The sequence below is a fragment of the Zophobas morio genome, unplaced genomic scaffold (genome assembly GCF_036711695.1).
Source record: "Zophobas morio isolate AGI-343-1 ecotype UQ-CSIRO unplaced genomic scaffold, CSIRO_AGI_Zmor_V1 ptg000021l, whole genome shotgun sequence".
NCBI lineage: Eukaryota > Metazoa > Arthropoda > Insecta > Coleoptera > Tenebrionidae > Zophobas > Zophobas morio.
The window spans coordinates 4,589,920-4,606,713 of NW_026972126.1; the positions used below are offsets into that span (position 1 = coordinate 4,589,920).

The following is a 16,794-nucleotide window of genomic DNA, read 5'->3' on the forward strand; positions in this document are numbered from 1 at the left end:
TTTTTTAACGACACATTTCGGCCAATAATTTGTGTCTTTTTTCTAAAAGTTTAAAAATAAATATGGAAAATTATATTCTTATTTTTATCTCAGTAGGTACTCGTTGCTCCCTTAATTAAACAGCGCGCTGAAACACTCGACACAACATGTATTTTGTGACGCGAATGAGGCAAACTCGGAGCTTGCCTCTACAGCGGATATAGAAATCATATCGTTAATAGGCAAGCAACCTGCAATACACTCATAAGCGGTATGAGTTGAAAAAAGACAAAATTGAGGCTAGCCTCATTTCCGTGCTTGCAAAAGAGATGGACAACAATATTTGCGCGCGGAGAACGTGCGATTAAAATGCAGTCTGCATTTGCAGAAGTATTCAAAATTAGGCCGTTGATTGTTTTGCCACAAATCTGTGTGTGTATAAATTGATTCAAAATTTCGGTAACAGAATTTTGTCTTAAAAGTGCCTACGTTTGTGTGTGTCGCGTTAGTGCTTTGTGCTTGTCATAATTTGATTTCGGTAATCGTTATTTAAGATTACGAGTAAATCGGAATTTTTCTCTACTAACGTTAAATGACAATAGCAGTTCTGTTTTTTCTACTTTCACGTATGATGATAAATTGTATGTAGTTAAGAAATTAAAACGGCCGGTTCCTGATTTGAGTAAATCGTTAATTATTGATCTATAAAAAAGTTTAAAATAAATCCAGAGTATTTATGTTTTATATGTTTTTCGTTTTGTTTTTTGTTATAAATCAAATGGGTTTATTTTATGTTGTATTTGATTTTTTTCGATATGTTTTCTTTAAAGTTTATTTTAATTTTGTTTTTTTTTTTTAAGTTATATTAGTTTTTTCTGACCACGTTTCCCTTTCCTTTTGTCCTGTCATTCCCATCCTTTCCTTACAAGAGTTCCTTACAACTTCACGTTGGTTCTTGGTGGACAGTTAAATGAGTTTACAAATTTGTTTATTTGACTAAGTAGAAAATATTTAAGTAATCTTGATTTATTTATATTTTGGAGCGTATTGTGCTTTGCCTCATCAACTTTTCAAGTCATGAGCCGCCCCTGGTGATGGATCAGTATATTTATTAGTGACTATGTCCATCCTACAACTGTGCAGGACTCATATGGCGAAACTTCGTTGGACTTAACGCGAGGCGGGCTTGGCAGGTCCGTTTTGCCCTAGAATGTGCCGATTATGTTTAAGTGTAAATCTGGGCAATAAAATTAATATTTTTACAACCCTCGGTAGTATAATTTATCGTGATAGATTCTCAGAAATCATGAAACGAGATTAAAATAAAATGAGTTTCAACAAAAATCTGAAAATTTAAAGTTGCACTCTGGTGATTCCGGCCTGCCAGGCAGCCTTTGATCCTATAAGGGGTTTAAATACATTTCTAAGAAATTGTACTTATTTTGCCTTAAACGGAACCAGCAATTCTTCCTAAAATGTATATACCTGCCGCACCGGGATAGACGATTAGCGGACATGGTCATAAAAACATCGTAAGCCGATATTGAAGAATAATAATTTATGACAACAGACCTTCAGCACAGAATAATCATTTCCCGTATTCTTTTGAAATATTAATTTTAATGCTGGAGATAATTATTAGATATACTCAAACACAATTTGGACACTGTAGTATGGGAATAAAAACAAAAAAAAATCTTTTTAAGCGTATGTAATAAATATTGCACAATTTGCGACATATCAAACAGTGAAGCGATGGCCTATTTGGAGGAAAAAAGAAAAGATTTTTCACTCTTGAATAACTATGCTGCAGTAAAATGTTTATTTTTTAAATTTAATACCACAATTCCTTCTTCTGCACCTGTGGAACGGGTGTTTAGTAGCGGAAACCAAATTCTGACACCAAGAAGAAATAATTTAAGTGACAATACGTTCGAAATGTTGTTAATTTAAAAAAAATCATTAAACAATACATAAAAAAATACATAAACATGTTTTCAGTTATTTCATTCTCCAAAGGTTAAAAAAGTATCTGTTTTCTTCTATCTGTATCTAGATACATTTCGAAAAAATCTAAGACAATCTGTATCGAGATACTTTTAAAAGTATCTGTCCCCAATACTGCTACTAACTGCATAACTATAACTCATACACTCACAACTATAAACAAACAATAAATCAAGGTACACCACACATTAATATTTTAGTCGCCTCGACTTTACAACCCTGCAAATGGAAGTTTTAGATCTCTCCCCAGTTTGAATAGAGATTCCAGGGAGACTTTGATTGTTGAGAACATGACGATTTTTCTTATTATTAGTAGATGGTCCAGCTCTGGGTTTTGCAAGGAGAGTTTGAGTGCTGAGAACATGAAAATTTTCTGTATCATTAGTAGCAGACCAGCTTTGGGTTCTGATCTTGGTAGCTTCTACGTACACTTCCACCCCCCGTGTCGCTTGAGGGTGATTAGTGGTGATTAGGTCGCCTCCAACACTTGCCAGCATTTCTCCAATGTTGTTTAAACTGATTGGTTGCACTTTTAGAATAAATGACCAATTTTCGGTAGTTTATGTGTGCTGGTCTTCGACTAATGTAGTTGGTGATCAAATTTATCGAAACCAGATTTGTTATGGCAAATAACCTTGAGTTATTTCTTTTCGTTTTGGTACATTAGCAAAAATTGAATCAGTTTTAATGCTTAGATCGTCTTGTTTCATCTCTGTTATTTCTTCTATGCTCCACAATAACTTATTATTAGTGCAACATGAGAATTCTGTTGATTTAATGCAATTTTGGAAGGTTAATTCACTCAATTTTATGGCAAGACAATCGGAATTAGTGCCTCAAAGATGAATTTGCTGATTTCTGGTTTTCCAATAGTGTTTATATTCCTTACAATATTTTTTCTAGAAAAGCTTAAAGTTGATTAAATTTAGAAAGTGTCAACTTTTTATTCAAAAGTTAACATTAGGCGTAGAATGGAATAAATTTTCCACAAAGTGGAGCTTTTTCTTTACTGTAAAATATGAAAGCAACCAGTCGCTCAACTCGTTTACAATACTTCCTCAGCTTACGCTCAGGAAGTAAAAAACTATAATATAGGGTTTCTATAAATGATTATAGAAAAACTGACATTTATTTACAATCATTTGAAATAAATATACATGTATATAATTAAATCCCATGTTTGAAACTTGATGTCTCAGAAACAATGTTATAATTATAACTATCGCCCGTATGAAACCATTTTTGAAGATATTAATTACCGTAAGCAACTGCTTTTTTTTGTAGAAGACATTCACAACCGTAGTTAATTCGTATATAGACCGGAAGAAAATATTTTTTATCATTTTCACAGCACTTTCTTTCGATGGTCCCTAACAAGGAAAACCAAATACATCAACATATAAAAAATTATGCATTATATTTTCATCACAGCTGCATTACATTACATTCCATATTCAAATTCTAAATTCTAATCTCGATCTAGTGGATGACCATTGGTCATACAGAGAGGGCTCTTGTAGGGAAGATGACAACCCGCTAGTGCACAAATTTTTTTTCTTAATTTGCATTTAAACACTTTGTATCACTGATAGAAAATGTTTATTTAAAATATTTGTGAAATAAATTGAAAATTATTAAACCAGTTCTGTGTGAAGGAAGAGTGACATACAAAAATAAATCTAGATTTATAGATATGTAATTAAAACAGTTTCCTTATAAACCTAGATAGATAGCTCTAACTTTGCCTCGCGTTACCTACTTAGAGCAACAGTCAGCGCCATTAAGAGGTGCAAACAAGAAGACATTTTATCTATTGAAAGAAATTACGGGTTCCAACTTAACTTAAAAAAAATCTATATTCGGACACATGTGATGGCTAAAATAAGAATACTTATATCTTATATGACAGCTGTTTTTAGCGATAATGTAAAAAAAAGGCTTTAAGAAAGAAATTCATCACAGACTTGATTTCACGTGTGCGAACTGGAAGGATGCGCAATTAGTATGTCGGTCGAACAGGGAAAACGTACCATTTTCAGCATGCGTTCCCTTGTTGGTAAGTAGCGAAGAATATTAAGTGGTAAATATGAACTTCTCTGAACACGAACTAACCATCATAGAGTAGCGTAATGAATTTCTCTGGTTAGCACGTGCCATTGTCTATGTTAATACTTCCCAGAACGCGATATATTTAATGAACTACTTCGTTGGAGTGGAGAAGTATATTCCGGGTAGGGTATGAATGCGGGACGCCATACTCTAATAAATTTAAATAAATACCACAAGTTAGTTATTATTATGCAGCACAAATATTTGAACATCTGAAGATTATGTACCTTTTCGTGGTGAACTGACACGTGTAAATGAAAAATTCACTTGTAATTCAATTTCGGATGATAAATACGTACGTAAATCACAAAATCACAATTTTAGAAACTCAAATGGTTATCATGCCTTAAATTTTACGTTATCCAAATAAAAAAGGTAAATGGCATAGTTATCAATTTTCTCCTATTTTTGTCTTGATTTAGTCAGTAGGTATGATGCATATTTGGAATGTACATGAATATTGTAGTTTCGATAACTCAAATATTGTACCAAAATTGGACATTTTGCACCAATTTTGAAAATCTGCGAAAAATTCAAAATTTGACTTGAGCTGTACTAATCGTTAAAAAAATGGAACCCTACGTTGTGGTGTGTGTGTTTTTATATTAGCGAAGTGCGTTCAAATAAAAAAAAAATGCAAAATGGTGAATCTCCAGGTATGAAAAGTGTATTCCTCCATTCTGGAGAGAAGAAAGCTGTTGAAATAAGCCAGAATTACTTTATTTCAGCTGCAAAAAATCTCACCAGCTTTCAAAAATAAAATCAAATTTAATGTTACAAATTGATACACGCGACGTACTAACAACATTCGCATTCCATCCTTGCAAAGCAGGCACTCTCGGGAAATACTCTTACATACTCGGCATACTTCTAAACCAAATGTTCAAGTTCTAGCTATACCAAATTATTAAAGCTGTAAGAAAACATTAAAGCTTTCCCTCTTTCGAGTTCACGATGATATTAATTTAACAGATAATAACTTTCGAGTCTTTTTTATGTATAAGACTAGTTTAAATGCCACTAATGAACAAATTATTTAAAATCTGGAGTGAAAAGTTATGAAATGCGAAAATATAATAACTTATAGAGGTATTTCCATCTAGAATTTGAAGTATCGTTACTAGTGAGTCAAGCCTGAAAAAGTAAATTTCTATTTTCCAAGTGTTTTATGTGAAAATGTACCTACATTCTTCGAAGGCAACTTAACAGGACACAGGTATAGACAATTTTTGGAAAATTATTTTCCGGGGTTATTAGAAAATGTTCCTCTTAACCCCCGACAAGAGCTATGGTTTCAGCAGGACGGGGCACGACCTCATTATCATAGTGTCGTTAGGGACTATCTTGATGAGACGTTTGCAAATAAGTGGATTGGCAGAGGCAGTGTGAATGCATGGCCCCTCGGAGTCCCGACTTAACACCTTTAGATTTCTTCCTCTGGGGGGTTGTAAAAGAACAAGTTTACCAAAGTCCAATTCGTAATTGTGAAGATTTAAAAACTAGAATTAGAAATGCATGTGCTGCAATAACTCCTGAAACACTTGCCCGCGTCCGCTTGTCTTGCTTAATCGCATCGAAATGTGTGTTACGCAGGAAGGAAGGCATTTTTAACAATATTTACGCTAGTGAAATTTATTTAATTTTTCAATTTATTTATTAAATTTCTTTGAAACAATATGTTAGTGTTTTTTAATATTTCATTTGTGAAATTTTGAGTTATGTCTTTTTTAGAAACGGTGATAACTATGTAGTAAGGAGAATACCTACGTTGATCCTAAAAACGTATGTGTTTATTTTCGAATCTAGCAATAACTGATAGATGTATGTTGTGTTGCATTGAAAATTTGTCAGGGTCCCGTTGTTATATGTAATACTCACCCTGTATTATTAAATAAATATTTTTTTATATCAAAAACAATTAGCAATTGAGCTTTTTTATTACTATAGACGTATTTAGCAACCCCGAATTAAGTAAAAATGATTGCAATTATACATGGCACAATTTTTTTTTTATATTGTCGCCCAGTAGGTATAATTAATTCGTTTTTAATACCAGTGTTATGTGAGACTCACTTTCTTTGGAGGAGAGTATGCTTTGTTCAGGAATGTTGGAGCAACATTAGATCGAGAAACTTTCTTTATGAAACACGAACATGAAGCTTTCCAGAAAAACGTAGAGTTTAGATGTTTTTAGAACCCAAGAAGAGCTAGCCGAAGTGAGAAAATAAACTGTATTTTGAGAATCAAAGAACCAGTTTCTACTGGAGTGTTCACTGTTGAAAGTCACTATTGTCAATATAATAACGGCTTCTAATTGTAAAATGTTGCGACGAGTGAGACATTAATGGCTTCCAATTGTCTCCTGTATCCAATCAGAATAATAAGAAACCCGAGTAAATACATCCGGGTATCCATGCGAGCCTAGATTGTCAAGGGAATAACTGTCTAAGCCTACAAGAGTGTTGTTACACACTAAGGGAACGCCGGCACCAGTACAACATCCTCCTACGCCAGTGGTTGGAGAAAAGGCACAAACTTGTCCAGGTCCACGTGGTATTCTGTCATTGATTTCCGAGCCTTCTCCTAATGTTAAACAATCTTCGGTAGACAAAGCTGTCACTTCAGCATATTCCAAAGGTAATGGATCAGCATCTTTAGTGAGTGTCCAACCTACAACTGTGCAGGACTCATTGGGGGAAACTTCACCTATCTGTATGGTTGAAACTGTCTCAGTAAATTCAAATTCACCATCAATTTTTGCTAAACCAATGTCATGCCAATAATTAGTGCTGCTAATATTAAATTCTGGGTACTGAATAACCTTGGAAACGTTATATCTAATACCATCAATATTTGGTTGATTAGTACCTGCTACGATATACATTTCGTCGACTTGTATAAATCTGGAAAACATATTGGTTAACATGTTAATACGCAAGGTGTATTTATTTTACTTACAAGAAGCACTGAGCTGCAGTTAAAATCCATTGTTTATTTAGAATGCAAGCGTCACAAATATAATGATCAAAACCATTTGAATAAAACTGAAAAGAGACTATAAACGGAAACTGACCCGGTTCTGCTGTTTTTCCACCAATAATTTTCTCATTAGGATTAAGAGACCAAGTCAGCATCCACAGATGTACAAAGAAAAGCGCCAAGGACAGGCGAAATTTCTTTAAGAAATACATGTTTATAGTTGAAGCAAAAGCAAGTCGTTTTATTTTGATTTTTATGTAGAATTTAATAAGTGCGCGAATCAGATTTAAAGAGATAACGATATATGATAGATAATACAAAATAACAAATAGAACTTAACCCTTTGTTACATTCTACTTAAATATATAGCTGTTAAAAACATTTTTCAGATGTTATTTTTGTGTTATCGGGCCACATAGGTATTTTACTGTCACAGATGGAAGATAAGATCTGTTTTAAGTGTAAAACTTGAGTGTAAGTGTAAATAAAACAAACAATACATGCTCGAATGTTACCATTGCGGTATTCTAATCCGAGAAACAAAGATGTATACGTTATGTGTATTAAAATTGAGGTTTTATCGAAAAATTAAGGAAATACTGGAAGGTGGAGAATAGTTACTTTCATGTTTTCTCGATATTTCATGGGCCCTAGCATATGAAAAAATAGGTGTTCCGTTTTCGTCTCTCTGCCTGTCTGTCGTCTGCGTCGATATTTTTTAAACAGATAATGTCCGAGTCTCACAGACTGTTCACAAATTTTATAAATATTTTAGGAACTTGTTGATGATTGTTACACTTTCGAAAGAAAAAAAAACAAAATCTTACATTTGACAAATGGAAATTTTTATTAATGAAAATTAAGTTATATTTAAAGCAACGCATAGATACTGACTAGAGCTTACGAAACTCGAAGAAGTGACCACTTTAATAGTAATCCATCCAGTAATAAGAGAATATACTTATATAAAAGTAAAAAACACAGTAGGGTTAAAAATGGAGAAATCAGTTTTCTTCTTCTGGTGTGCAGCAGTGTCAGTACATTTTAGTACATATAACTCCATTAGTCTTTACTTTTAAATATGTTTTCGAGAAAACTACCTTTTATTTAGCATTTAGTAAAAAATGTTCACCGTTATCTAAGTACTTCGAAGGAAAGGTATGCAGCTTAATGGAGCAGTAACTGATATACTCGTATGTTGTGTTACGGAAAAAACGCATTATTTTTATCTTAAACACACGTGACTTAGTTGCTAATTGCTGTCCATTATCTCTTGTATCCAATCAGCATAATAAGAAACCCGAATGAATACATCCGGATACTTATGCGAACAGGAATCGTCAAGAGAGTAAGTTCCTAAGCCCACAAGAGTGTTGTTAAACACTAAAGGAACACCAGCACCACTAAAACAAGCTCCTATTCCCCCAGTAGGAGAAAAAGCACAAACTTGTCCAGGTCCACGCGGCACTTCATCATTTATTTCCGAGCCTTCTCCTAACGCCGAGCAATCTTCAGAAGACAACGCTGTTACTTCGATTCTACGACAACTGGTCGCAAACAACTGATCGCGCGACAATTGATCGCAAACAACTCGTCGCAGCACAATTCGTCGCACGCGACAATTGATCGCGATGACAATTGATCGCAGCGACAATTGATCGCACGTAAATTGATCGCAGCGACAATAGATCGCACGTAAATTTATCGCAGCGTCAATTGATCGCAAAGTAAAATTCATCGGGAAGTATTTTCTTTTATTAAAACTGAATATTTTGTATTTTGAATTTTAAGTTGCAATAAATTTAGCAATCAGGTAAGGTGTAAATATCGAATTAAAAACAATTTGAATATAGATAAGTGACGAAGTTTGTAGTTGCACTTTAAAAACTAAAAAATACGAGCGTAAACACCTTGTTACATAAGATTTTTTGTTAATAAATTGTCATTTTGGTTATTTTTGTTTAAGAGATTGTTACTATTTATGTCGTTGCTTATTTTACCTATTATATTATAGGAACTAGCTTCATTATAATAAGTACTCAACATAAAAAAAGTGTTTTTTGTTCTTAACTAGATTTATTATACAATTATTTAAAAAATCATATTTTTAACAACCTTTAAATTTTAACACATCTTGATACAGAATTGCCGCTATTGTCTATTCTTGTCTTCATACATATCACCAACCAATAAAATTTATGAACTAATAATACATCTAGATTATCCATATGCAGCGAATGTAAATTCCACTGGACGGATATAATATTTATTTTAATCCCTTGTAAATTGCAACGGATCATTTACAGGGTTTGAGAAAGGTTTACGTGTATTGTAAATATATATTGCAAAAACTTTTGTTAGAGCGTCAAGAATAATTTTGTGTTACCGGGAAATCTAAGAAATGTAGGTACTTATGCAATTAAAAACTTGTACTTTTTAATTATTATTATGTGACTAGTATTGTACTGAAGAAAAATTCAATTGTACCATTTTGGGGGTGTAAAAAATACATATACAGGGTTAGTCACGAGAAAATTACTTCTGAAAATTATTTTTACGCAACCCAAAATACGAATCCCGTGTACCACTTGATACTAACTGAATTTAAAATGAAATACTTAATCCATGATTGCTTTGAGTTTGGCAATGTCATTTTGACAATTTTGGAAAAGGAGGTTACGTGAGTGTCCATGGTGGTATCGCAGCCAGTTGGAGATCTCCGCTGGCGCCGCTAATAAGTTTGTCAGGGCTTGCTTCAAGCGCCTCTTGATCTTTTGCAACCGATTAACGACGAGAAAATTATTTCTAAAAATTCCTTTTACGATAGATATTTCTGTGACGTGTAAAACAGTTCTTAGATCTAAAAAAAAAGGAAGAAATAATTGGTTCGCAGTTTTCCATGAATGACCCTGCTACGAACTGCTACCTGATTTTATTATTCTCCGCACTTTGCATCCTACAAAAATTTACAACATGGGCCGGAGAAAGCCCACCTACATCCCACAGATTAGGCAAATAATAGTGAATAGTCGGCCTTCCAAGTGAAATGCCCCTCAATCAACTTTTCAAACTTCCCAAGCTAAAAATTAGTCACGCCATTGCGAATAACCACTATTCAGTGGCGTCGTCATCCTGTTTGTTTCTACTTTTTAACGGTATTCACTGTTTGTATTACGTGTTACTCGTGATGTATTGATTGATTTAAATATTTTAAATAATATTAATTAATAGAGAATATAAATCTGTTATGTGCGTTGTTTTATTCAACAATTTTTATTCCATGAGCCGCTTCAAAAAAAAAAAAAAAACTGTACGTCACTATCATCGGCAGTCTTATCCGGGTACTGTTTATGACACTTTTCCGCTTTGGCTCGAAACCATCATTTTAAGTCTGGCACTTCCTCCAGTATGAGTATATTCTTTGCTCTATGATCAAAACTAATCTTTTTACGATCTTGTTTACACAAATGGCGTAAAAGTGGAGATTGGTATGTAGGTACTTAGCAAAGGGAATGAGATAAATTATTCATTCTTTCGTATCTACAAGCGCCTCATTAACAGTGTAAGCGTTCAAAAAATTTCTGAATGAAAAAATATCTTTGGTTTTATCATGGATTAAAGATAATCCAGAACTAATTTGTAGTGACCAAAAAATTGTATGCAAAGCATGCAGTAAACTGCAAGATTAATTGTTAATATATAAATTAATTTTCTTGCACCAAATTTATAAAAAAATATATATTTATTTAATTTTTTAAACTTTCAAACGTAATGAAAATAATCTTTTTCACTTAAAACTGTAAGGAGAGTTTTTTCACGATTTCATTGATTATGATAAATCTATAAATTTTTAATTTGACAGTTGTAATAATTTTAAAGCCATTTTTTATTAAAAAAATGACGTGTGTAACACGTTTTGAAAGCTATTTTTTTTCACTCGTGTAATTGACAAACTTTAAACTTGTGAAAAAAAAAGCATGAATCACTTACTTGAGTGTCTAATTAATAAGACGAATAATCCAAATGAACATTACAGTAGCATACCGACGAAATATGTGTCAGCATTAAAAAAATTATTTTACAATATTTTCATTTACTAGTTACTAGTTACTAGTTACTGTTTTTATGGAACTCGTATGTATTTATTTTGACACTTTTTTAGAAATAATGAAATTTTTGAGAATATAACACTTTATTTTATTTTCCTCATTCATAACAATTACATATTTTCTCTATAAATGCTATCCTTTTTCGCCTGCGATCAATTGTCGCATGCGACCAGTTGTACTTGCGACGAATTGTGTTGCGATGAATTGTGACTGCGACCAGTTGTCGCTGCGACCAGTTGTCGCTGCGACCAATTGACGCTGCTATCAGTTGTTTGCGATCAATTGTCGCGCGACGAATTGTGCGCGACGAATTGACGCGGTACCTGTTACTTCAATGTATTCCAGAGGAAAGGGGCTTCCATCTTGAGTGACTGTCCAACCCGAAATAACGCAAGACCCATTTGTCAAAACTTCACCTATTTGTATGGACTGTAGCGTATCGGTAAATTCAAATTCACTGTCTAATTTTACTAAACCAATGTCATGCCAAACTGCAGTACTACTAATGTTGAAAAGTGGATGTTGAATTAGCTTGGAAATGTTGTATCTAGAACCACTGGCCTCCAATTGGTTAGTACCTGCTATGATGTAAGCTTGTTCCGGTTCCAAATTTCTAGAAAATGTATAGATATAATTTGATTAATTAATTAATAATAATTTAACACAAGGTGATATTTACTTTACTTACAGCAGACAGTGAGCTGCAGTTAAAACCCAGTGTTCGTTCAAAATGGAGGCATCACAAAAATGACTATCAAAACCAGTCGAATGCACTTGAAAGGAAACTAGATAGGGGAACTGACCAGGTTTTGCTGTTTTTCCACCAATGATTCTACTATTATGAGGAAGAACCATACACACATTTATGAATATGAAAGCTAAACAGCAGATATAATTTTTGAATAGCTGCATGATCCTTATAGTTTAATTATAAGTTGTTCTCGTTTGCTCTTCTATAGACATTTATACGTGCGCAAATCAAGTTCACGAAGATAACGATGTGGGACATCATACTATGACAATGATAGCACTTTCAATAAAAAATAGATAACAAATTAAATTACGGATCAATTTTTGTGGAAAAGTAAGATGTTGGTTTCCTTTTATAAAATTAACAAAAATTTTTGTTTTTTATTATTGTAGGAATACCCATTATAGAGCAAACTCATAATATTCGAATGAGTCACAATAGAATTTATCCATGTAAAGAATGTTAAGTCAAGAGGCTGTGTAACCGTCGAGTGGCTGAAATTTTCAAGTGGGTAATTTCTAATGATTCACATGAACAATATAACTGTATAACATTTTATCCACCACCTCAAACCTCAAGAGTTAAAAAATGAATAAAAATAATATAATGTCCTGAATGTGGTATTTTTTACCTGCGTTTCTTTAATAATGTTATTCTTGGCTTTCTTGTCGGTTTTTCTTAGAAAACGACCAGTACCAGCGTAAGAGTTGAAAAACGAATTAATCTGCGTACACATGATGATATTAGTTAAGAAGTAAAAGCTGCGACGTCCAGTTTATTACCTAGGCCTGTTTAAAAATAAAAGTTTTTAGTAAAAGTTTTTTTTGACAATTTCGGAAATGAAGCTATTCCATAAATTGAACACATTATTGCAATATTTTAATGCTGATTTATAAAGTTTACTGTTTTTATTAAAAGAAAATCACAACCATTTTAAACCAAAAAAGGTGAATATCTTCAAAGGACAAGGTACTGAAAATTTTTTTGTTTAGTTACTGAATCAGAAGTCTCAATCACTTGTCGTTGTGAAGATTTAACAAGTTAATTGTTGATGACATTCAGGATAAAGGGGTTACCTGCACTCGCTGCCACTAGATATAAACACAGTTAAGCTACGAAGTTTCACCGTTATTGGAGAAATTATTTTCGAAGAGTATAAATTTCTCTGCCATAGCAACGTTTCTTCTCATAAATTTTTTATAAATTGTTATAACGAAGCTATCTTGTCTAATTATTGCTTACTTGAAATTAGTTCAACTAGAGACCGACATAGGCCACGGTTACTGGCGTTCTTTGACCATCCTGTTGTCAGTGTCAGATACGATTTTATAATTTTGAAGCGTCATCGAATCAGTTGCCACTAGATTGGGTGCAGGTCGGAAGTTCTGGAGGGCAACATATTGAAAGAAACTCGGTAGCAATAAATGTGAGGTAAAACCGGTTACAAGTGTTGACGTAAATAATGACGTATTAAAATTATAATAGTCATTATGTCTTCTCTATCTTTAATTGAATATAAATTATGTTAAGTGACTCTTTTTAGTTATCTACAAAATTATAAAGTAGACTGGAATTTTTATAGTTTCATAGTCGCTGTTATTGACTTTATAAAGACAACAACAACAAATTGAAACTTATGTAGTTACATATAATTACAAGTAATGCCTTGTTATATTAAATTATACTGGGTTATTCACGAGAAGCTCCACGCTTGATACATTCAAAATGCAACCAACTATACAATTTCATAGCATTGGTTGATATTTACCAACATTTCTGTTTTAAGTTAAACATTCTTAGCTGTTTGGTTTTGATAATTTGGAAGTAGGTGGCAATTACTACGTTAAAATTAAAAACAAGAGCTCGCCAGGGAATCTCTTCTAACTTCTAGGAAATGGAGGGTTGTTGAATTTTTAAACGAAATTAAAGTCAACAGTGTCGAGTAAGAAGGATCTTCATTAAAAAGTACATGAATAGCTTTAACTTTGCAATTTAATAATAAGTGTAACTGATGTAATTGTATTGTATTGTATGAAATTATAAGACCGATTCAAATTGTTTAATGCGATAAAAAACTGTTTATTAATATCTTGAATGAATGGCGTTATATTAAATCTCCCAAGAAAATAATTTTGTCACGGTGTGTTATTTCAAAATTACTGATAAGTAAGTTCTAAACTTAATTCATAATCATTAAAACTAATTGATGGTGGACTGTGTGTTATAAAAAACAGACATTCTCCAAGTTGCAATCAATTTTTCCACTCAACAAATGAACAGTAGAACCAGATGAGGTTCTAAGCGATACGATGTTATATTCGAAGCACGCTCGTCATTAACGGCTCCTCCTTTTCAGACGTTGCTTTCAAAATTTTTATTTCTATGGACATGATGTTGTGCTTGGAAATATTCCATTACTGGAAATGTCACTGATGAGTTTAGCCCAAATTTCAGCTTAATGCATTTTGACAGAAACACTGTAAGCTTTTATAATTAGACCCAAAGCATAGTTGGTAGTATTTGATAAAAAAATACTGGACAAAATTAGAAAATCGGGTTCTCATAGATCAATGAAAAGCAATGGGAGTAAGACGTTCATGTCACTACTATTTGTCCAGTTTTTTTTTTTTTAAATAAAATCATACGATTTTGAGAAGTACTATTTTTAAGCTAAAATACATAGATGAAAGTTGATAACTTCTCAATAAACTACAAATTTTTGTACCATATCTCTACCAAAACACATATTAACTGGGATATATTCTCTAACATGCGAATTATTTTTTATGCCAGAATATAAATGCTTTACGTCCAAAATAAAAGTAGATAGATCTAAAATTTCCGTTTTTACTTTTTTTACTTCTATTTACCAAATGTCTTTTTTATCTGAAATTACAATTAGGACAATTATCTAAAACTTAAACCAGAAGAAAGTGTTACAGTTGCTTACCAACCTGGCAGGAAAATCTAGAATGACTGAAATTCTCGCATTAATTTAATAATCGGTTTCGTCAACACTGACGCCTTAAAATTTAAATTCTGTGTCACTTTAACTGTAAAAATTTCATTCATTAATTTTTGTATTGTAATCTTATGTGTACTATTTTCATTTTTTGACGGTGTACTTTTTGTACACAGAGAGTGCCCCGGATAAAATTCCACGGCCTTTCGGCATAAACCTATTTTTTTTTATTGCAACGTACGTTTTTTAACGGACTTTGATGCATCATTCAATTATCATACAATGGTATAAAATAATTACATGTTTTGCACTAGTTTTAACTGTACATAAATATTATACCTATAAGTATACATAAAAAAATTGATTGTCGCCCTCAGAGATAAATAGGTGCAAATACTAAACCCGGTACAGTTCAGTCTGATCATACATACTTTGTAGTATCCTGTGTATTTAGTTCTGAAAAACCGCCAACAGAGATACGATAGACAAACAGACGGAAACAGGATACCGATTTTCATGTTCTACAAGCTCTGAAACGTTAATAAAACAAGAAATTATACATTTTTTGCAATGACTTCATTCCAGTACACCGAAGAAAATAATATAATATGTAATTTAAAACATGTGATAAAATAAGTGGGTGCTTAACATGTCTGGATCACCGTTTATTGTTGTTGTCCTAAAATCTTAAATAAATAAATCTATCAAAATAAACGCCGACACATGTAAAGTGCATTGCATTATTGTGAACTCATCCGTTAAAAAATAACACTTCGTAACATGCTAATAAGTTATAACTGCACAACAGTATAAACATAAAATATAACTACCATCTTTTTGTGGTTAGTTTTACGATTTTGCTAAACTCGAGAGGACAGAGTTCATAAAACTAGAATTCCGTAAAATGCAAACTGCGGTTTTTCCTGGTCCTCCTAAAATATTTAAGGCGTGACAAAAAATAAAGCTTCCACTACTGTGGGACTGTGGGAGTGAACTCTAATAGTTGTTTCCTATGACCGCCTCAAATATTCACGTTCCACGGCAAAGAAATTGTCAGAATACTTAATTAATAAAAAGTCCTGTTCGCCAACATCGCTATTTCACTTATTTAGAAACAGTTCGCCACTATTAAGTAGGTACACGTGATTAATTTAGTCGATAGCACGCAAGGCCACTCGGCCATAAAAAGCAGATGGGTCTAGGGTATGAGGTTTGATGGCAGGAATGATAAAGCAACCGTATAAACCAATAAACACCGAACCCTCCGGATCTAGCGTTTTTCCATGCGCAATCCTGCATGTAAAAATAAAACGATCATTAAAATTCCCGGCCAGAACAGCTTAAAAACATAACCTTAACAAACAGCCGCAATAAATTCTTGTAAATACTTTCATCTATGCAATAAATAATTTCATTGTAAAATTGTCGCAGCTTTGTCAGGAATTAGCTTTTACCGCACACAACCTTGCTGCCTGCATCGCTATCCTTTTTACGAAAATGCAAGGTCGTAGACGGCGCTGGGTACCTCGGCCAAGTTCGGGTCATGGCTCACTAGATGGCAATACTCCGGTTATTCAACTGTCACGTGTGGAGTAAACGGATTCAGCACACATATCACTCTGATCTTGATTTACCTTGGTTATTTATTCGCACACATGCGAAATATATACCGTTTTACCGTTATCACTGGCTTATCCCAGGTTCTGAGGTAATTCTTGCCCGGCACGTGACTGTACCGCCAATCTTCGCCGAAATCACATCTCCGAATGCAGAGTGCACAGGACGATTCTGAAGAAATTGCAGGAGTTGAACAGACTTAAGTATGATTAGATTTCTTTTTATTTTTGACATAAAGACAAAAGTTGACGAACGGTGTTACAGTTATAACTTGGAATGGG

At 33.2% G+C, this 16,794-nt stretch overlaps 2 protein-coding genes across 2 annotated transcripts; both read right to left on the minus strand.

The window, feature by feature from the left end:
- Positions 1–5,381: 5,381 nt before the first annotated feature.
- Positions 5,382–7,286, minus strand: LOC135131610 (chymotrypsin-1-like). The gene is made up of 4 exons (XM_064059421.1): positions 7,054–7,286; positions 6,844–6,998; positions 6,497–6,765; positions 5,382–5,594 (listed from the first exon to the last, which is right to left on the minus strand). The coding sequence occupies exons 1-4, from the start codon at positions 7,284–7,286 to the stop codon at positions 5,382–5,384; spliced, it is 870 nt and encodes a 289-aa protein (XP_063915491.1).
- On the minus strand, positions 7,282–12,116 carry LOC135132725 (chymotrypsin-1-like). The gene is made up of 3 exons (XM_064060910.1): positions 11,872–12,116; positions 11,507–11,796; positions 7,282–8,598 (listed from the first exon to the last, which is right to left on the minus strand). The coding sequence occupies exons 1-3, from the start codon at positions 12,093–12,095 to the stop codon at positions 8,327–8,329; spliced, it is 786 nt and encodes a 261-aa protein (XP_063916980.1). The 5' UTR covers positions 12,096–12,116; the 3' UTR covers positions 7,282–8,326.
- Between the last annotated feature and the right edge of the window lie 4,678 nt (positions 12,117–16,794).

Bases quoted from the DNA above. Each gene is read 5' to 3' on its own strand.
- LOC135132725 (XM_064060910.1), bottom strand. From the start codon at position 12,095: ATGCAGCTATTCAAAAATTATATCTGCTGTTTAGCTTTCATATTCATA. The intron at 11,797-11,871 runs GTAAGTAAAGTA...TACATTTTCTAG, and splicing joins ACTGCAGCTCACTGTCTGCT to AAATTTGGAACCGGAACAAG. The intron at 8,599-11,506 runs GTACCGCGTCAA...TCGAAGTAACAG, and splicing joins GGAATACATTGAAGTAACAG to CGTTGTCTTCTGAAGATTGC.
- LOC135131610 (XM_064059421.1), bottom strand. From the start codon at position 7,286: ATGTATTTCTTAAAGAAATTTCGCCTGTCCTTGGCGCTTTTCTTTGTA. The intron at 6,999-7,053 runs GTAAGTAAAATA...TATGTTTTCCAG, and splicing joins ACTGCAGCTCAGTGCTTCTT to ATTTATACAAGTCGACGAAA. The intron at 5,595-6,496 runs GTATTTACTCGG...TTCTAATTCTAG, and splicing joins GCTCGCATGGATACCCGGAT to TTTTTAAATCTTCACAATTA.